The sequence below is a fragment of the Protopterus annectens genome, chromosome 13.part0 (assembly GCF_019279795.1).
Source record: "Protopterus annectens isolate FY-2018-M chromosome 13.part0, PAN1.0, whole genome shotgun sequence".
Taxonomy (NCBI): Eukaryota; Metazoa; Chordata; order Ceratodontiformes; family Protopteridae; genus Protopterus; species Protopterus annectens.
The window spans coordinates 501,767,226-501,789,556 of record NC_056747.1 but is presented as its reverse complement, the minus strand read 5'-3'; the positions used below and the strand labels follow the sequence as shown (position 1 = coordinate 501,789,556).

The window sequence follows — 22,331 nt, the reverse complement described above, 5'->3', positions numbered from 1 at the left end:
CTAAACTTGATTGATGTGCTTTCATATGGGCTAACATATTTTTTCATGAACAGGTTCCTTTGTCCTAGCAAACAGTGAACATTTGAAACTGCCGGATTCAGTTAAATTATTCTGGGAGGTATGTTTTCTTTTTATCATTCATGTTGAATAGACATAAAACATGACTTTGGACAAGTAGGACACTTGCATTTTTTCATTGATTTCTTTGGATGTTATTTAACAGTGATTTGCTAAATGTAAAATAGAAAATTTTACAATACCTTGAACAAGAATGAACTGGTACCCTTGCATAATTCTTCAATTAAAACATAAAATCCTTCCATTTCTTCATTGCATTATTATGAAGCTGTAGTGTATAGCCTTTGTTTGTGATATAATACATCTATAGCAGCTTAAGGTGGCCCCTTTATAATGAACTACAGGGTCGTAAATGAACTTTTGATGTTAAATCATTTCTAACAGCAGTATGATTCAGTAAAATTTATGAAAATGTTTTTAAAAGATCATATGTTAGAAAAAATAGAGAAAAGATCTGCATATCAAGGTCACTAGCCATTCAAAATGTTGCTGTGGTACACAAGAACCACTTTGAATTGCCTCTGTTCATGCTGCAGTTGATGACAAAGCATTAGTTATTAATTATCTTTTTTGGACAGGAGTATTTGAACGTGTAGTCTATGAAATATATTTTAAAACCTTTGTTAGCCTTAAAAGACATTTTTGTAATGAAATTAGATTCCAGGCTTGCCAGAATTGCATTTTCTGTCCTTACTGTTTCTTAATCATTATCTCTAGTGGCTCAGTCTGTTACTTAAAATGTGCACTTTGAGTACTGATGCACAGTAGATGCTATTTAAAATCTGTAGGTCTTGTACGGAAATTACATTTTCTGAGTACTTTTTGTTGGTTTCTTTTATTGGTCTTTGGTATTAGAGATGACCAGTGTGTGCTTGTCTTAAAGTTTAGCAACCTTAGGAGAACAGGCTACTGGCTGGCCAGTGTCCAGTTGAATAGCATGCTTTACCTGGGATAGCTCTGTTGAGTGAAACCTGCATGTAAAACCAGTCAACCTGCCAAAGTGATCTAAAGATTGCTGCAATAAATGTTGGTTCACTTACAGAATGCAGCTGAGAAGGGGACAACTCGATGATAAAGAGATTAGATTTCCTTTGTGTCCAGAAGACAAGTTGGAAGGGCGGTGCAGCAAAGTTACTTGACTTTGGATCCATTGTTTACTACTCAGGGGGTAAAAAGGCTAGGCCTGCTGTGAGAACTGTGCTGATAAAGATTCTTCTAAGGACAGTGAGGACTGTCATTGCAAATACTGACAGATTCATGACAAGCACATTTCAGTGCAAAGACAGAGTAGTATTCATAATCTCAGCCTTTGCCCCATGGCAGGATTGTGACAATGAGGAACAGAGTGCATTCAAGCAGCAGCTGCAGGACCTACTAGATACACTTGGACAAACTGAGTTGGTATTGATAATAGTGGATCTGAATGCAGGGTGTAATAGAGCAGGATATGAGAAATACTTGGGTCAGCATGGGTGGGGCAACAGGAATAAATGGCTTAATGATGGCCAAGATATGGGTCAGGAAGGCTGACAGAGTCACAAAAATCGCATATAAGAATGGCCAGCATGCAACGTAATTAGAATCCCTCCTAGTAAAGAAAGGGTGTCATGGTAGAATCAAAGATCGCAAAGTCATCTCCAGTGAAACTACTAGTCCCAGCATAAGACACTGGTTGTCACAATCAGTTACAAGCAGTGGTTATGGGAGGCACTAAGGTCAGCAGACACTAGGCTGAAGATCTGGAAATTAACTGGAGTAAAAGCAGGAGCTCAAGAAAAGACCCAGTGCCCTAATACCTTGAGAAAAAGAGAAAATAAGTTGAGTCAAAGAAGAATGGCAGTTTATGAAAACTATACATGTGAAGACAATAAAACAAATACGCAGGTAGGCCAGGTGTGGAAATGAGATACCTAATAAAAGCTGATGGTGGATTGCACCCTCCAAACTTGTCACAAACCTAGCCTCCAACCCCCCCCCCCCCCCCGATATCCAAAGAACAGGTCATTAAAGCCTTGTGTAAGGCAAAGAACACAGCCCCTGTGAGACCAGATGGCATCCCAGGTTCTCTTTTAAACAAACTAGAACATGAACTAGCATCACCATTAACTATCCTATTCAATCACTGCCTAAACACAGGCTTTGTTCCTGCAGAATGAAGAACAGCAACTGTTATTCTCCTCCACAAAGGTGGCTCAGCAGCAGACCCAGGGAATTATAGACCCTTAAGTCTGACTAGCCTCATTTGTAAAGCCATGGAACATATAATGGACCTCATAAATAAAGACAGAGGCAGCCTCCAAACCCTGGATCTGACCCAATATAGCTTTGTCAAAGGCAGATCCTGACTGTTAATCCTGGTGGATTTCTTTGAAAATGTGACCAGGGTGACTGACAAGGGCAAATCTGTACACACAGCATGCCTCGACTTGGCAAAGATGTTTGACTCAATCCCACACTCAGGCATTACTGATAAACTTAGTAAACTTAATGTAAACCACTTTGTTGTATGATGGGTTGCCAACTGGCTCACACACTGTCAAAGTGGGTGACTCCACATCAACCAACAGACCTGTCACCAGTGCGGTGCCACAAGGGTCAGTCCTAGGCCCCCTATTGTTTGGTAGATACTTCTCAGAAGTTCAGGCCAAAATTAAGGGGCTGTAGCTGACCAAGTTTGTGGATGACCGCAAACTGGGTGCAATAATCGAGTCCCCAAATGATGTCAGTATACTGCAGGAGGGTCTTATGCACACCAATGACTGATGTCTTAGTCACAGTCTCAAAATGAATGCAAAGAAATGCATCATCATTCTCTTTGGTAAAAGCAATGTCCCTTCACACTATCAAATTAACAATACCTATGGAAGTGGTAAGAGATTTGGGATCACAAGTAGACTATGACCTTTACTTTGACAACCATGTGTCTACTCCAGTAAGGAAGGCTTGCTATATAGCCCACTTGATTAGCAAAGGTATCACGTCTAGAGCAAAGGAGGTTATAACCCCTCTATACTCGTCACTAATCAGCCCCATAATTGATTATAATTCACCTTTCAACATGTACTGTACAAAGCACTTGCAGCAATTGAAGACCTCAGAGGTTTCTAAGAAGATCAAGGGACTCCAGCATGTGCCTTCCACAGACTGACTAAAGTCCCTGTCACTATACTCAGTATTGTATAGACTTCTTAGAGGAGACTTATGCCTGGCTTGCAGAGCAATCTCCGACCCAAACTTAATGAATTTGCTGCACATCCATAAATCAAACAGGACTAGAACTACCCATTCCAGGGACCTAAATATGTCCTGCGACTTGAATATGATGTGCTGGAGGGACAGATTTGTGTCCCAGGGACTGCCACATCTTTGGAATAGGCTGCCAATTCATATGAAGCAGAACACCTCCATGACACCATTCAGAAGGAACCTGAATGAGTGAATGGGGCACTGTAAAGTCTTACCAGGGTTAGTGGCCACAACCCTCCTGGACATGGGCAGTCATTAATAAAGACAATCCTGGGTATTGACTAGGGTATCTATGGTATTATATTGAGATTAAATGGCTAGGCTTGAAATGACCTCAGGTCAATAGTCTAGCCTCCTATGATCCTATGATTGCAAAAATCTAGGAAGCTTTCAGAAGAAAGGAATGCAGGAAGACATAGGAGATATAAAAGACAGACCAAGCTAAGAAGGAGTACTGGTTGTCTCACAAGTTGCAGTGGCAAAGAAAAACTTTACCAACTCCTGGAAAGTGACTCATCAGATGGCACAAAGAAATTCTTGTCAGGTTGTAAAGCAAAGAGCAAAAGATAAAGGAGTTAGTATCAGAAACCCTTCATAAGGAATGTCAGCATTAATGATTACTAGTTCAGAGGACATGAAAGGCAGATGAAAGGAGCACTTCCAGCAGTTCCTGAATGAAAAAAAAAACAAAAAACAAAGAAGGTGTTCTACTGCATATGCAGCTTGCAGTGCAGGAGGAAGAAGATCCCACTGTAAAAGAAGCAAGTACAGTGCTAAGGAAAACAAAGTCAGAGCAAGCAGCAGGCTCACATAAAGTCACACCAGAAAGGATCCAGATGTTGGCCGGGCTAGGGTTTTTGAGGTATTCATCATGATGTGGAAAAAAAGGCGTATCCCAAATGACTAGATAATAAGCATGGATTATTGGATTGTGGTACATGCATTTGGAGGCTGCTGTTCTAGCTACGTTCCCATCACTGCTTCCTGGACGTGTGCCGGTGGTGTTTATTTGGTCTACATTTTCATTTTTTGACATTTACTAATAAGCATGCTAGTGCCAATGTACAAAGATAAAGGGGATGTTCACAGCTCTGGGTAGTAAGGAGGTATCACACACCTGTCACACTGCGTGAAAGTGCTGGACAGTGTGACTGGTAAATGAATAGACAGATAACAGTAGAAGATGGGATGGAAAATGAGCAGCGTGGATTCAGATCAGGAAGCAACACAATAGGGAGGCTGTTTGTAGTCAGACAGATAGTGAAGATGAAGATGAAGATGAGGAGAGAGCTTAACTTGAACATTCCTTGACGTGGAAAAAAATATATGATAAGAACCATAAAAATCTGATTTGGGTAGTCCTGCAATGGATCAAAGTCCGGAAAACTTTGGTAGAATTGGTGCAGGCTTTGTACGAGGAACAGTGATACAAGTATGACTAGTGTTCGGACTCACAGAGTAGTTTACAGTGGGAGTGAGTGTACATTAGGGTCAGCGTGATGCCTATTGCTGATCATACTGTTGATGGACTACATTAATAAACAGATTGGAAGAGACAGATCAACAAAGCTGCTATTTGCAGATGATGTAACACTGCAAGCAAACACTGAATAGGAACTTCAGCAAATGATAGGAGACTGGAATGCAAAACTGAAGGCACATGGGATAAAACTGAGTCTGACGACAGATGTCATGGCAGCAAATGGGGAAATCAGAAAAAAATTAAAACTGAAATAGAAGGCAAAATAATATCACAGGTTAACAGCTTCAGGTGTAAGGGAGGGGAGGTTGAGGAAAACAGAAGTCTGAAAGAGGAGGTCATTCCTAGAATCTAAGGTGCTGCGGCTAACAGGCACAATGAGTTAGGTGTAGTGTATGACAGGAGAATGCCAAAGAACCTGAAAAGTAAAGTGGTGCAATCAGTACTTCTTTGTGGCACAGCAGTCTGGACAGTAAAAGCAGAATAGCTGAAGAAGCTTTAGATGATAGAGATGATTTTGGAGAGACAAGAAAAAGGCAAGAAGAGATGAGGATACCCCGCCAAGAGATGGATTGATTGCTTGAGATCAAACCTGTGGCAGTCAGGCATGATAAATAAAGTAGGTAGCAGAGTTTCATGGAATTGAGAGAGGAGTTCACAGTTGATGTCTCAGTCCAATCCCACGTAGAAACATGTTTTTGATGACAGCAATGATGGTACTACCGATTTTAATCTTCAATCAGTTTGTTAGTTGCAGTTTTGGATATCCACGTTTTTGTCCTGACTTGAAAAATTATATACATAGAACAAGTCTTTCTTGGTTGTGAATGTTTGCTTACATTGTTTATGTAGTGTAGTAATTGTGTTCAAAGTGCTTGTTTGCAAAGATGAAGCTCCACAGACAAAGCAAAACTGGAATATTGAATCCCAGTTTAAAAGACCTGCAGAAGATTCACTCTTAAAATAATAGAAGAGTGATGACTATATTCTCATAGAAAAGGAAGGGTTCAGATGTTAGATATTGTTCAACCTTTTTATGTGTTTTGAGTTATTGACCTTTTTTGTGTATTTTAAGTTGTTCATCTTTTTGTGTGTTTCAAATGTGAGATATTAGAAGACCTTTAGGCTGACAAAAGGAGGAACTCCAGTGTAACTGAGATAAATGAGAAAAATACAGCTGGAATACTGAATCCAAGTTCATAGGAGCTTCAGACGAGTTCGACATGAAAAATGCAAGAGTGATGACTATATTTCCATAGAAAGGGAAGGGAACAGATCAAGTGTGAGATAATGTAAGAGCTGAGAAAAGAGGGTGCTGCAGTGAAACAGAGCTAACCATTAAGGTGGAATGGAACAGTAGGTGACAGCTGGTGGAATAGTAGACTCTTGTAGATAAAAGGGAAATAAACATAGTCTTAAAACTACTGAGAGGGTTTTATAAACAGAAGTGGGCTATGGGAGAATATAACCAAGTCAGAAAGAAAAGCAACTAGGCAGCTATGGAGAAACAAGACTAGGACAAAAAGAGACCTAGCTAATGGAATAAAACAGGGAAAATAACTTTTTCAGATACATTTGGAAAAGAGGATGGGAGGAACATAATAAATTAAGAATACTAAATGGTGCTAGGAACAGTAGGAACAGGCAGAGATTTGCTTTGCATTTTCATATCTGTTTTATGAAGGAAAAGGAGTGGTGAATGAGGTAACATATGCCAGATGGAGAAATAAGTAACAGCAGGGTACCAAAGAAACTCCTTACCTGAAGGGAAGATGGAACTTGGGACTTCATGATTCAGGACTTCATGAGTTTCCTGCCAAGATCCTCATAAAAATTTGTCAGTGTAGTTGTAGACTCTTAAGGAAAATCTACTCAGTAGATCGATCAGACACATGCATGCAATGACTTTCTTATGAGTGGTCTTATTTCATGTGATTTGTACAGGTTTTTTCTTGCTGAACAACCACATCTTCCTGTGATTTATGGCTTGACAAAAATACATAAAGATCCTGTAAGGCTGCCCATGAGATCTATAGTTTCAGGTCGTAGTTGGCTTACGGAACTGTTATCTGTTTAGATTGAGAAGATGCTTAAACCTATGCTTGATAAGGTACCCTTAGTTCTTAAAGATACTAAGCATTTTCTGCAAACACTATTTGAGTGTGTACAAGATTTTAATGAAGTCTCTGATTACTTACTGATCACCGTGGATGTATGTTCTTTTACTGTCATACTGAATGAAACAGGGGTTGACTATGCCAGAATGTTTCTCTCTAGGAATAGTAATTATTCTAATAGTCAGATTAGTTTGATTTGTTTGTTACTTGAATTAATTGTAGAGAATAATGTTTTTATATTTGAAGATAATCTTTATCTAGAGAAACATGGGGTGGCCCTAGGCACAGTATGTGCCAATAGCTATGCCAACATGGAGTTGGCATAATGGGAGATGACCAAAGTTTTGAGAGATAATGAGTTTATTGAGCATATTCATTTCTGTAAGCGATTTGTTGACAATGTTTTTCTGTTGTAGGCAGGACTTATTTCATTATTGCATGAATCTGTATGCTGTCTTGAGAGTACTACAATTTTTTTTAAACTTTACACTAAAATGTACTTCTGTTAGTATTGATTTTTTTGGATGTAACTATTAATAAGACTGGAGATGGTTGTATTAGGACTAGCACATAAGAAATCATGTAAAAATAATAATTTACTACATCGATGTAGCATGCACCCTGGTTATGTTTATAAGAGTATGGTAAAGGGTCAAGGCACGAGAACGTCTAGGATAAATAATGATGATGGTTGTTTGCAGCGAGAGTTTCGAAGTTTATGTAATCATTTTACTAGTGGAGGTTATTATGTAAGTGATGCTAGGGAAACCATTAAAGAGGTATACCGTGCTAGAAATGGTAGGGCAAGACCATACCGTTCATCTAGTAATGACATGAGTGATGTGTGTGCACGTGTACCTGTCACAGAATCCAGTGTCACTACAATCCCTCTTAATTATTCTAGTGATATAACGCTAGTTTGTGACATGATTAAGAAGAACTGGCCTATTTTAATGGCCGATGAAACAATTACATGGGATGTGGGTGCTCAATCTAAGTTTTGTTTTAAAAATAATAAATTGCTTAAGCGACAGCTCTGTTACAAACAGGATGAGACTACCACTAAGTTATCTGAACATATAGGCACATATCCTTGCCATTCTTGTAATGCTTGCAGATATATTTGTTCTATAAAACACTTTGTCCACCTGGACACAGGTGCCTTTTAGACACCTACGTTGTTTGCTAATTGCAATAGTGCAGACTTAGTCTATTTGGCTTCTTGCACTGCCTGTTCATGTTTTTATATAGGAAAAAAACAAATTGATTGTTAAAAGTACATATTTTAGAACATGGATATTATATAAACAGCTAATGCTTTACCCAAGCATGTCAGTCTTTATGGTGGTTCACATTCATTTTACTTTTTGGTGCTGCAACTTATTGCCATTGATTTGAGAGGGGGCACTCTTGTAAATAAGACAGAATATGCTCAAATGAAATGGATCATTACTATGCCAGCTGATAAGAAATCCGGTTTAAATGAGGTTGCAACTTTAAAACTGGCATTGAAGTCATGTGGTTTGTTTATTGAGTTATCAGTTGTTATATATATATTGGGTTGTGATTTACTGTATTTTATTGTCTATTAAAGCTCAGCGGGCATGAAAGCTCTTACAGTTATTAATGTTTTATTGTTTTTAAGCCATATTGGCTAGCCATTTCATTTTTGTTGGTTAAGTGGTTTTGTTTGGACTTGCCTTCATCCATTTTATTGCTTTTTGCATTTATCACTTTGTCAGAAATGTTTGTATAGAAAATGGTTGTAACTAAGGGAATGATTCTTTTGAGATGGGATATGGGATCTGAATTACCCAGACAAAAAAGAAGCAATTATTAGAAAATGTAAATCATAATCTAAAATAACTGTAACTAAAGTACTGAATATTGCAAATGAAAGAAAATAACTCGATATGGGAGCTACAGTAAAGGGAAGGAGCAAACTACATAGAAATAGGGTTACCACCTGTCCATTTTTATACAGGCCAATCCCTGTTTGGGCAGTTGTATCCTACAACACAAAATGATAAATGTCTTAAGATTTGAGGGTAAAACATATTTCCTAAGGTTTTGTTAACAGTCTTGTACAAGATATATACTATATATATATGTGTGTGTGTGTGTGTGTGTGTGTGTGTGTGTGTGTGTGTGTGTGTGTGTGTGTGTGTGTCTGTGTGTATATATATATATATATATATATATATATATATATATATATATATATATTTTTTTTTTTGAAATGGCTTAATCCGATACAACACAACAGAAACAGTTCAAATTATGAAAAAGTAAGCTTTTATTTTGGAGATAAAGTGAAGTCCAGTCCTTTGCACTGATGGGGGTATGGTTTGTATTACAAAATGTCACATTTCTATAACAAATGTTACTACTTTGGGCATCTGAAAAGGTGGCAACCTTACATAGAAATGAAAAAAAGATGGTAGGGAGCATAACCAGTTCAAGATCTGCATGCATAGGACAGGTCTGTGGCCTGGCCACATGGCATGCACATCTACATTTGTATCTACATTTCCCAGGTGTGAGTGAAGCAGCACATCTTACAGTTGGAAAGGCCAAAGAAAATGTCATCTGTCTGTAGAGGTCTGTATAGGACTGCTGTTAGGCAATATATCAGTTAAACCTTTTGAAGCCTAGCTACTGCAGTCAAACTGGTATGTCCATCTGTTTACTCCCCCCAAGTCCATATGTGGTAGGGGTTGTTCTTGATGCAAATTTGCATTTACTAATATTATAAATGACAAGAAACTATCTTAACTTGCAACATTTACTGTATATACTGTTGATAATCAATATCTTGTTATTGTATTAAAGCCAACATCCTGTAATATTGTTTACTATTGCTGCAACTGTGTATCTTTATTTATCATGTACATGATGTGGAACTTTTCTTCCCGGGCATCTGCTGAAAAAGGACCTGCATCCCGTCGGAATTTCCAAGTAAACAAATATAAATAAATAAATACATTTTCCAAGGCATTTGTCTGAATTAGTTTTGAAGATGGTGATTGACATGCTTTGCTTTACAGAAAATAAGAATTTGTGCCAGAGGTGGTGGATTCTTTCAGAGAAATACCTGTCATGGCAACAAGTCCTGTTTATGTTGCAATGTAGATGTATATCCATTGAGCTTGTATTAGTGCCACTACCATTCTTGTGGATACATAGTAGTCTAAGCAGAACTGGATCTTCTACAGCTTGCAGTCTAGGCATAGATTACCATATACGAGTCTTTAGGAAATAGAAAAGAGATAGAGAATGTTTAGGTGCTCTCGATAACATAAGGAGATCATTCCTGTTATTGTTTTGGTAACGAACCCCTAGAGTTTTTCAGGTTGAGCTAATTGCTTAGAGGAATAGATACCAGAGGATGCAGTTTATTCTAGTACAGCTGTGATAAGGTACAAGTTGATAAGAATGATGACCACTTTTGACTGAGAACAGCTGGTAAGGTATATGGCCTTCATACTTACAAGGGATAACGCATAGTCAAAGCACAGTTTTTACCCATAAAGATGCCTAGGTCTTTAATGATAATACCTGTTTTAACAGATGTGCCATTTATTTATTTATTTTACATTTGTTGACCGGGATAGTCCGACTGGATACATGTCCATTTTCAGTGGAGGCCCAGGGAGAAAAGCTCCAAGATAATACACATTGAACATTTAGTAAATGCTAGTTTCAAGCAGATTACAGTCATAAGCAATACCAGCATTTAGCACATTTAGTACTTATTATAAAACACTTTACAAAACATAACATTATTTTCAAAGTTAAACATACATAACATTACATTCAGGTTTAAGACACACTGAGGGGCAATTATACAATTGACCCTTCCTGAAATGGAGTGGTAGATAAAAGTTAGAAGTAGTTGAAGGTAAGGCACCTAAGAAATAGAGAGGTCACTAGTTGGGGTTAGTGCAAGGATATAACCAATGAGTTTTGAAGTATTTCTTGAGTTTGTTTTTGAATTGAGTTAGTGAGGGTTCTAGGGTCAAGTCAGCCGGGCGTCTGTTCCATATTTTTCCAACAGAGTTGGCAAACAGAGAGTCCCCAGCTGAGTAGTTGGATTTGTTTGTTTGAACTAGGAGTCTAGTGGATGATTGCAGTGGCCAGGTGCTGGTTTTGAGGCTGATGATATTTTTAAGTGGAGGTGTATTTTCTGGTTGGTAAAGGACTTTATGTGCCACTATTAGCTGGTTGAACTACAGTAGGCTTGGCAGTTCAAGCCATCCTAAGCGATTTAGGTTGTGACAGTGGTGTGTCCAGTAGGCTGTGCCAGTAGCAAATCTGACAATGTGGTTATAGCAGGATGATAGTTTATTAAGATCCATTTTGTTTTAAGTTGGAGAATAGAGGTGAGGCATAGAGAAGAGTTGATAGCAGATGGGAATGGGCAATTGTAGTTCTAGCAAGTGGGGTAAGGAAAGGATTGATTCTGTAAAGAGAGCCAAGTTTTTTATTAATGGTTTTGATAGCTTGATTGATATGCGCATCAAACTTCAGGTTGTTATCAACTATGACACCCAGTAGTTTAGTTTAGCTTCTGGGGAGATGAAAGTGCCATTGTTAGCAGTTATGTTGAAGGCTGGCAGGGGGGTCCTGCATGTAGGGGAGAAGAGGAGCTACTTAGCTTTGTTGGGGTTTAGGATTAGATGTTGACTGGAGAGCCATTTTCCACTGTATTGAAGATAATTTGGGTTAATGTGAATAAAGTAGCTGGTGAGGTGTCAGAACAAATCAAGGTGAAGTCATCCGCATATTGAATGCAGGTAGCATCTGGGATGAATGAATGAAGGTCGTTGATAAAGATGGAGAAAAGAAGGTGTCCTAGTATCGAGCCCTGGGGTACTCCTAATGTGATTTACATGAGAGATGTTGCTTCCCAAAGTATGTGATACTCCATACTTCATTTTTTATGGCATTCAGCTGTAGACCATGATCCTGACATCATGTATTTGTCCAGGTTAGGCCTCTTCAGGGATCTGAGCATCTATAGGGGGAGATGGTGATGGGGCCACACTTGCAATCATCTGTGAACCTGTGAACTTGATCAGTCAGAGACCTTTAATATCAGGTTTGACATCAGAGAAATAGATTCCAAATAGAAGTGATTCCAAACCAGAACACTGAGATACACCACTGATGACAAGTATGTTAGCGGATAGAACTCCATCAGCTGTAATGCATTGGTGTCTGTTAGTGAACCTGTTGCAATTTCAATGGGATACCTAAGGATCTACGCTGAGATTTATATTCTGTTCAACCAGTCTGTTGTTGATCCAGCAGTGTGGGATATCATACCCAAAGCCTTAGTTAAATTGAGGTAAGATGTGTACATGGAGTTGCCCTCATTTAGTGCTTGTGTGACATTTTTAAATAAATCCTCTAGGTTTATTAGGCACAATATATGTTTTGGAAAGTTATTGGCCAGTGTCTCGAGGTTGTATGTTCAGTATATCCCTGTTTATGAGGTCCATGATGATATGTTCACCTTGCAAATGATGTTAGTGAGGATACTAGAGCTATATTTGGCAGGGTCTGGATGAGGAATTACCACAGTTATTCTCCATGCTTCTGGTACATATCCAGTGGGGAGAGACTGTGGTTGAATACTTTAATGAGGTGGTCTACTAGACGGTCTTTCATACTGACTAGAAGATGACCCAGTATGTTATCTAGAGCCATAGATCTGGTGCTTTTGATAATGGAGAGTGCTTTTACTATTTTTAGAAGTAAATACTGAGGGAGTGTATGGCCTGATTACTGTGCATTATGAAGTTTGGAGAAGACGGGGAGAATTTGTCACTAAATTTACTTGCAAGGATGTCAGCTACATCCCCAGGATTGTATTGGATGATGCCCTTAGAGATAAGCTCATTGCAATGCTTAGCATTATTTCTGAGGTTCTTTGAGAATTAAAGAATGTCCTGTGGTTATCCTGTGCTGGCAACATTTTGTAGTATGGAATTAGCTGTGTATGATTTGATTTTTCTCTTGATTTCCTTAAGTATTTTGAGGGTAATTACAGAATACTAAATTTTAGTTCTATTCTTTTTAGCTATGAGCGCTTTTCCTTTTATTGCACAATTTGTTTATAGATGAATTCTACAGAAGGGGTGGTTTCTAAACTTGAGTTTGTATTTATGGTCTGTTAGGAGTATCAGCCTCTGTAAGAGTTGAGATTGGAGTATAAAATTGTGTATATGTGGTGGTATTTGAATCATGTCACTACATCAGCACCTGTTCTCCAACAACAAAAACTCCAAAAATGTTTCTGTGAAAGCATTTCCAGTGAAACTCGGGGAAATACTTTATTTGTGTGTGGGGGGAGGGGGGATAGGTCACACAATAGTGTGCAAAAGGGAGTTCTACACTTTTAGTGAAATTGCTTTCGCAAAGCATTTTTGCTGAAATTTCTACTGAACTACTGATTTTCTCCTATGATATTTTCTGTAGGATCATCAGGGTGTTTAGGACTGCTAAACTATTTCAAGTCATAATCAAGAACAGGAAATTTGGCCTTGGAGTAGTCTCTATAGATGGGTGGGTTGTTCTGTGAATAAAGCATCCCACTAATTTGATCTGACAAGTGAGTTTATGACAGTGACAGAAGAGCAGGCAGAGGATGTGCTGGTGGGGATAAGATCAGGTATATCAGTGCCTTTAGTGGAGAGGGTACTAGTTGAATGAGAGACTTGGTATTAATAAAGTCAGGAAAATGTTGAGCTTATTTGGTTGTAATGGTATAAGTATGCTCATTTATGGAGGGGTAGTCAACGCCCAATAGAAAGATACTGTTTGGATTAATGGAGAGAGGCTTTAAATATATTTTTCATTATTTACTGTGCCATGCACGAGATTCTGTAATTGACCTGAATGTTTATAGATATTAAAATATAAAGGAGTTCAAGGTCATTTTCCTGGCCAAATTATCCTAGACATGATGTTTTTTCAAATAAAGGCAAACATGTCATGGGTTTCTGATGTCTACACTTGCAAGCCTAAGTGAGCGCTAGGTAGGACAGCCAGATAAATAGAGTGTGTTGTCATTGCGCTGTAACAATGTTTCAGTACCAACACAGACATCTACATTTTCCAGAACTGATAAATCTTTAAGTGTGGGCATTTTTGTCTCTAGATTCATGGCGTAGAACAGTGTTATACTGATATTTGTCAAATATGAACTTAACTTAATTTACTAGGCAGATCACTTGAGAAAAATTATTATTCCTGAAAAAGGCACTATGGGCGCAGAGTTTGTCTTAGCCAGTATGCTGAAGCCTAGAGGAGACAGGTTCAGGCCATTTCTGACAAAACAGGTGGTTCTTTCTTTTATCACCCAAAAGGCTGATACATATTGCGCCCCTTCATAATGACACTAATATAACTATTAGTTATTACCTTCAGTCTCCTTTTGTTGTATAGTAACATCCTTCTTGGAAAAGGCAGGATACTGCTAAAAGCTAGCTTCTTCCAGCCTTAAAGACTTACTCAGAGAGCTTCCTCATGTCTCCTTTCATGTAATCTAATAAGGTGTATCAAAACTCATTCATACCCACATTAGTAATGACTGTCATATTCATACATGGGGTGAGCAGACTTGAGTGCCCTGGTGAAATGGCAGATTTTAGCACATGAAAGGGATCATACTGTTACCCTAACTTCAGCCTTCTGAGTAGTGCATCTGTGTTATACTCTATGCAGTCACCTATAACAGTGCAATATAGTGGTTAGTGGACTGCTGTTATAACAAGTACAATACAGTGGTGAAGGGACTGCCTTTGTAGCCTAAAAGGCTTGTCCATAGCACTGTGGTGTCTCTTTTTTGTGTTAGTGGTGGAAGAAACTACGCATCATATGGATGATATTGTGTTGCTGAAGTTTATGGTTTTCAAAGTGATTTTTAATCACCTCACACAAGAAGGTGCTAAAGGCTGGCAAAAGATGCAATAGAAACTAAGGACCACATTTGATCTATAAATGCCAGGTGGTGTATGTTATATGATAATATGGAATTTGATTACCATTTGTCTATCTCATAGAGAGGCGGGGCTGTATAATATTATAAAGGTGCAGTAATACAGTGCAGCACAATATAATATAGCACAGTAGAGTAACTGTGCAGTTTTATAAGGGGGCAGTCACAAGATTCTATGAAGCTGGTAATACAATAAGCAAGATGTTATAAGAGACATTGGGTACAACAGATACATGTGTCACAACACTACTCAGGGCATCAACAGCAGGCTTGAATACCACAGTTCTTATGCAAAAATTGTGAAGTAAAACAGCAACGTGTGTGATACCAGTTCAGTAAGAATACAGTATAATAGGGCAGTAAGTGGAGAGTCACAGTAGTCATACAGTTCAGCAGCACAGTAAACTGTCAGCCATGGGTGAAAAATACACAACAGAGAATGGCAGTCAGTAATGCTAATTCCAGTGTCACTGGTAGATGGAAAGTCCCATAAACTGCCATCCCATGAAACCTGGTATAGGCATGTACTAAGATGTAGTAATGCAAGGAATAAGGGTTTGGAGAAACAAGACAGCTACCAAGATGACTGCTTGATGCTGTCATATGCAGTCTGGTACTGTGTTGTGTATTCTGCAAATTTGCTGTGGGGAGCTGCATTATACAGCTCCAGAGATTGAACTGTGCAGTAGATGTGTGGACCAAATGGTACATAGGAGTAGGCATCAGAATTTACAAAATAATTGCACTTTGCTTCATTACCCATTCATTTATTCTGTTTACATCCAGGGCTTTGTTTTCAGTGACATCACTGTCCTACCATGTTGTACAAACATATTGGATAAATCATATGCCTTCATAATGGTACATCTACAGAGCAGCTGTACTTCAGCAACAGTGTCAGAATCTTATTTGGGTTTAGCTTCTTGCAGTCAGTAGGTTGCATTGTCTTTGTGTATATGTTGTTTTCATACAGAAGTGTTGTGTCATATAACCTACATGTGTGTTTATGTGTCTGTAGGTGTTTGGGGGATGACTTACACCTGCAGGTAACAGACTGTAGCCTTGCTGGCTGTGGTTATTACCACAGTATGAATAGGTCAGGAACGTCTGCTTTGTTTATTTATTTACTTATTTTTATTTGCAGTTTGATTACCGAGGAAGTCCACTGGGCTGAACTGACCCATTTTCAGTGGAGGCTCGGTGAGAAAAGCTCCAAGATGCATTATACAATTTAGATGCAAATGATAGTTAATATTAAAGATCTTATGTAGAATAGTTACTCATAAATGCATTCAATATCATGCATAGTTAACAAATTCATTAAGCTTGATGGTAGGGATCACACAATTTCATTTGAGGAAAATAGATATGAGTTAGGTGTGGAAACAGTTTACATACAAACCTTTTAAGAAAATGTAAATACGCTTTACATACACACATCAACAGTAGAATGCTATTTCCAATATTTACAAGGTTGGGCTGTGTGAGGGTAGCTGTAGGAGGTGAAAGCTTATTGAGAATCTATAGAAATTGAGAGCATAAATAGGCTCATAGGAAGATAACTATGAGAGTTGTAGAGCTTGGAAACCAGAGCGGGAACCCCCTTGGTATTAGGCTGGGTGAAGGCAGGTACATTTCCATTTAGTGGACAGGTGTTTAAATAGTTGGGTTTTGAAGTTTTCTGAGTTTGGTATGGTTCTTAGTGTGGGGGGAAGGAAATTCCATTTTTTGCCTAGTGAGAAAGATAAGAGAAGTTGGCCAGCAGGACGTTTAGGTTTATGGATAGTAATTAAGTTCTGATTTTCAGATCTGCAAGCTCTTTTGGGTGTATAAGAGGGGAGGATATTAGTTAGAGTGGGACATTTTGTTGGGTGAAATATGAGTCTATGTGCAGTAGTGAGCTGGAGATAGTCTAGGTAGTTTGGGAGTTCAAGCCAATTCAGGGATTGTAGGGTTAGGCAGTGATGGGTGGTATTTTTAGATTTAGAGGCAAATTTAGAGATTTTGTTGTAGCAGTTTTCTAGTTTAGAGGTGATAGAGGATGACAGGTTGGTTAGGAGAGGGGCTCTGTATAATAAGGAAGGAAGAAGATAAGTTGAGGCCAGAGTTTGCCTGGTAGAGTTGGAGAGAAAGTGATTATTACTATACAGCATACCTAGCTTTTGGTGGGTTTTCTTAATATTTTGTTGAATATGAATATCAAACTTGAGGAGTTCATCTACAGTAATGCCAAGTAGTTTGACGGAGGGGACTACTTCTATAGGTGAGTTGGTTTGACTATAGACTTTGAAGTTGTTTTTATCATAGGAGAGAGTCTTTGTGGGAGGGAATAGTAGAATCTTTGATTTATTTGCATTGAGAGAGAGGTGGTTTTGGCGCATCCAGTTTTCAGTTGTTGAGAAGGCAGTATGAGTTTTAGTCAGCAATTCGGAGAGGTTTGATGAAGAGCAGACTAAGGTTGAATCATCTGCATATTGAATGATTTTAGCATCAGGAATAGCAGTTTGAAAGTTATTGATGAAGATGTTAAAAAGCATTGACCCAAGGATGGATCCCTGTGGTACCCCGGTTGGGGTAGTTAGGAAGAAAGAGATGGAGTTTTTCCATTTGACTGCCTGTGATCTGTCTGATAGATAGCTGGAGAACCAGGATAAAGCATTATGTGAGAGATTAACGTTTGAGAGATGACAGAGAAGGTTCTTGTGGAAAACAGTATCAAAGGCTTTAGACAGATCGAGTAAAACAGTAGAAATTAAGTGGCCTGAATCTTGGGCTTGATTGACAGTTTCTAGGAAAGAGAGTAAAGCAGTTATTGTGCTATGGCCTGGGCGGAAGCCATGCTGGGTAGGAGTGAGAATATTGTTTTGGGTCAGGAAAGGCATAAGTTGGAGGTGGATGCATTTTTCTAGGATTTTGGAGATTGGTGAGAGCAAAGCAATGAGGTGAAAGTTTGAGATGCTGGTATTTTTGCTTCGTTTATAAAGACGAAGAATATAAGCTGAGCGCCAGAGTTGGGGATGTATAATTCTTTTATGGATTGGTTGATAATGATGCTGACTGGGAGTGCAATGCCATTAGTAGCACATTTTAGGAAGGAAGAGGGAATATTGTTGGGAGCGTTAGAGCAAGGTTTAAGTTTGGACAAAAGTTTTTTTATAAAGTTAGTGGAGATGGGTTTGAGTTCAAACAGATGAGGTGAGTTAGAAGGGGGAGAGTGTAGAGCAGTTGGGTTATTATTGGGAAATGTCTTGGTGAGGGTAGTAATAGTGTCTATGAAAAATGAGTTAAATTCAGAGCCTAGTTCAAGATCAGATTTACTTGGGTCAGGACTGGGATTATTCTTGGAGCCTGGATTGAGGAGTGAGTTTACTGAGTTCCAGAATTTTTGGGGGTTTTTATTGTTATTGGACTGAACTTTGATATAGTAAGATTTTTTTGTCCTTGGTGATTAGTCATTTTGCATGGTTGCGGAGCTGTTTATATTGGAGTAAGGTATTGTCCAGTTTATTGTTTTGGTAAAGCTTCCATAATTTGTCTCTGTTGTGCATAATCTGTTTTGTCTCTTTGGATAGCCAAGGAGCAGTTTTAGTTTTTATCCTTTTGTTTCTTAGTGGGGCTAGTGAGTTTAAAGTATCAAGGAAGACAGAGCTGAAGTATTCTATAGCCTTGTTAAGAGGAAGGATGTTTAGAATTTGCCAGTTCATTTGTTTGAAAGTATTTGAGAAAGTAGTTGGGTTGAAGCTACTGAGGTTACAAGTTTGAATGTACTGATGCTGGTGTGGGGAGGAACTAGTTGAGCGATGCATGAAGGCTGGGAGGTGGTCATGAAATGTGTCAGGAATTGTGCCAGAATTGGTTATTTTATTTGGATCTGAGACTAGGATCCAATCTATAGTGGATCCAGGAATGTTTATTTTGTTAGGTCGAGTGATGGAGAGGATTATTTGAGTGAAGTTATAGAGATTAATGGATAGGGAGGGAGAGGGGAAATTGATTTTATTCCAATCAATATTCACATCACCAAGGATATAAGTTTCATAATTAATTTCAGTAGAGGCCCATAGTAGAATATGTTCGAGTGTAGAGATATTGTTACCAGGTTGAGATATATAGGGCAATGATGCAGATACTTTTATGTTTATTTAATTTTAGAATTCCAGCAGTTAGTTCAGTGTTCTGGAATTGAGGAATTGGAATTTGGAGCGGAATTAAGGTAAGAAGGTTGGAGTAGACTAGGGAGTACCTCCACATTTTTTATTTAGTCGGTCATTTCTGAGACAATGAAATCCTGCTGGCAGAAACTCAGAGTCAGACATAAAGGCCTTGAGCCAGGTTTCAGAGATGGCTAAGATATCTGGTTGGTTATGGCTTAACTAAGCTTGAAAATTGGTGTACTTTGTTGTTTAGACTTTCTGCATTAATTGTAAAAATCTTTAGGGTGTTGAGATAGGAGGAACAGGGTAAGGGATGAGTGTTGTTAATAAAGGATGTAGGACCAGGGTTAGGATGGATATCACCAGCTTGGACTAGGTTGTTGAAGGAGATATCCTTTAGCCATATTGGTCTGCCAGGCATGAATTTTGGTAGATTGTAGATTGGAGCAGATGACAGTATCTTGACTTTAGAGGAGAAGAGTTTAGGGTGGAATAGATGCAGAGGGTTGGGCTGAATGAGAGAAGAGGAGATAGAATGGAAATGGGAGTAAGAGTGAGGGGGAAGTTGGGATTGTATGGTAGTTGTCTTTGTAGGTGGTATTGGACAAGCATAGGTGGAATATGAGGTAGCATAGTATAAGGGAAGTAGGAACAGAAAGTAGAGGCTGAGGGACTGGAGGGTGTGATAACTTGAGAGCATGTTGGAGCAAAGAGAGAGTGGTATGAGTGGTTAGGAAAATAGAGAAGGCTATGAAGAAAAAAGGATTTAAAAAGTGATGGAGGTATTCTAGATATTTAAGGAAATCGGAGGGGACTGTAATTATTGGGTAGAGTACAGATTACAGAGTTTAAGAAGGATGGCTATAGGTGGGAGGAGTAATGGGAGGCCAGTATTGGGTAATTAGGCTGAGAGCGTGGGGTAAGATAGGAATAAAGCTAGGAGTACTGGGGGTGGGTGGATAATGGGGGCAGGGTAGGGGAGCAGAGTGAGCCCATAGGGCGAATGGAGCAGGAAAGAACGCTAGAGGTGAGTATGGCAGAACAAGTATCAGCAAAGAGCAGTTTAAAGGCTGTAGTTGGAAGGTATGAACTAAATATTTCCAGCAAGAAAAAGAAGGCTGCCTTTACAGAGGGTAGTTTAGCAGGGGAGAAAAGATATTTGCAGTCTAAGGATATTAACGCATAACCAACCATTTGTGAAAAAATAAAACTTGTTGGGATTATAAACAATATCTAGGATTTATATTGGTAGATGCTGCCACCTAATGGTAGAATGAGATAGCAAACAGCAGGGATAGTTGGACCAGTCTTAGGTTTAAATATATTCTAGGATAGTGATAACAGGAGGGGGAGAGGGCAAATGGTCTGCGGCAGGCTGCTAGAATGCACACACGGGAGGGCAGATTAACTCTATAGATAGTACATCAAGTCTACGTTTAATTAGTGTTAAGCAACATAAATTTGCACAGTCTTGTTGGGGGTGGTCTTCTCAGTAGTATTTTTCTAAGTACCAGGCAAGCTGGCTAATTCAGGGTGCCTTCAGGTGATGGCTGGAGTTATTCCTTTTGCGTTTAAAGCAGGGATGGATTACCCGGGGTGGATTACTGTAGAGGAGAGAGAGACAACACTGAGTTAGTTAATATTGCAGATATAGAGAGGAAGGTAGAAGGTAAGGGATGTTTAGAGAAGAAAGGAAGGTATAACAAAGCACAGTAGTAGAGAGAGGCTATGGGTAGATGAGGCTAGAGCAAGTATGTAGAGGAAGATTAGATTTAGGGGATTAACAATGGAAAGCAGCAGACATTATGCTATGAACAATACAAGTTAGGCAATACAGGCTCCATTAAATAGAACATAACATTCATTCAGTAGTTCAGCATGCTATAAGTGACCCTAGTCCATTTGAGAGGACAGGGTTATACAGCAGTAGTGCCAAATATAAGCAGCAGAAAGCAAGGAGTAAATGATAATGTAATACTATAAAATCTCTAAACAGTGCAATATATAGTGCTCAACAGACTAACACAGTAAACTACAATAGGTTCATGCTGTGCAATATCTTGTGCTGAACAGTTTTCAAAACAGTTTTCAGAACAATATAAAAGTCATATGATGCCTTTATAGAGACAAACGGAAAAGAAAAAACAGCTGCTAAGCCAGTAATTAAGCTAAAGGCTCTAGTAGGACCATTGATCCACCTTGAAAGAGAAATAAAGGTCTTCAACGATATATGTTCATTGGTGTCCTCTTAATAGGACATCTGGAGAGCAGACTAGGCCAGCAAAGTGCAACAGTCGAGCCCTGTATACTCAGACTAAAGTAATGCAGCTGGCGACAACATAAAGAGAGACCCACTCATCCTAAAAAGCAGCTTACAGCTGCTAAGCCGGTAATTAACCTAAGCAGAGGGCAAATGACACAGTACAAAGCAAGCAGTCAAACAGTACAGTATATAGGGCAAAATGGTCCCCCAAAACCATGTAGAAGCTGTGCGGAGCCCTTATAGTTACAAATAGAAAGAAAAATGGCTGCTAAACCTGATTTTAAGTGGAAGACTTGAAGGGGGATTGTTATTCCACTTTAAGAGGCTATCCAGCATTCAGCGGTGCACTTTGGTTGGCATCCTTTTAACAGGACATCATTACACCAGGTTTCTGGTCGTGACAAACCAGCAGTATTCAATCAAGCCCCTTGTACCCATACAAAATTAATGCAGCATTACTCAGTGTAGAAAGGAGCCCCACTCATCCCAAAAGCAGCTTGCAGAGGTCAAAATCACATGTAGGTCACAGATAAATGAAGCCGTCAGCACGAGGCCAACAATAACCATACCGTTTACAGTCCTCTTTATCTATAGTGTAATATATACTCATTTGTCAGGGATGACATGCACTGAAAAATCTTAAGACTGCACTGAGAAACAAGGGATTATCATTTATTGGGGAATGTAAATTACCGAAATTGTTTTAGAATAGGAATGTGTAAGGGCTGAAAAGTGTTACTATAAAATTAACTCATTTCCTTTTCACTTTATATATATTATTCATATACCTTGCTTATCAGTGCAGTCTCAGAGGCTTTTTTTATCTGAAGGCCTCTGGCAGAGATGAGGATAACACTGACACTTCAGGATATTGTTTTGTACATCAAGGATCTCATCCATTTTGAAACATCAGTGAGATGAATGATGATAGATTGTTCTTTGGTATCACAGCTGTATCTTATCGATGTTCAGACTGTGTTTGGTAGCC

General features: G+C 38.9%; 1 protein-coding gene across 1 annotated transcript in view; it reads left to right on the top strand.

Moving 5' to 3' along the window:
- Positions 1–22,331, top strand: part of LOC122787923 (dynein beta chain, flagellar outer arm-like) — a 5,188,001-nt gene that overhangs the window by 2,465,896 nt on the left and 2,699,774 nt on the right. The window contains exon 54 of the mRNA XM_044054850.1: positions 54–118. Coding sequence (XP_043910785.1) covers positions 54–118 — 65 coding nt within the window. The remainder of the gene's footprint in view (positions 1–53; positions 119–22,331) is intronic.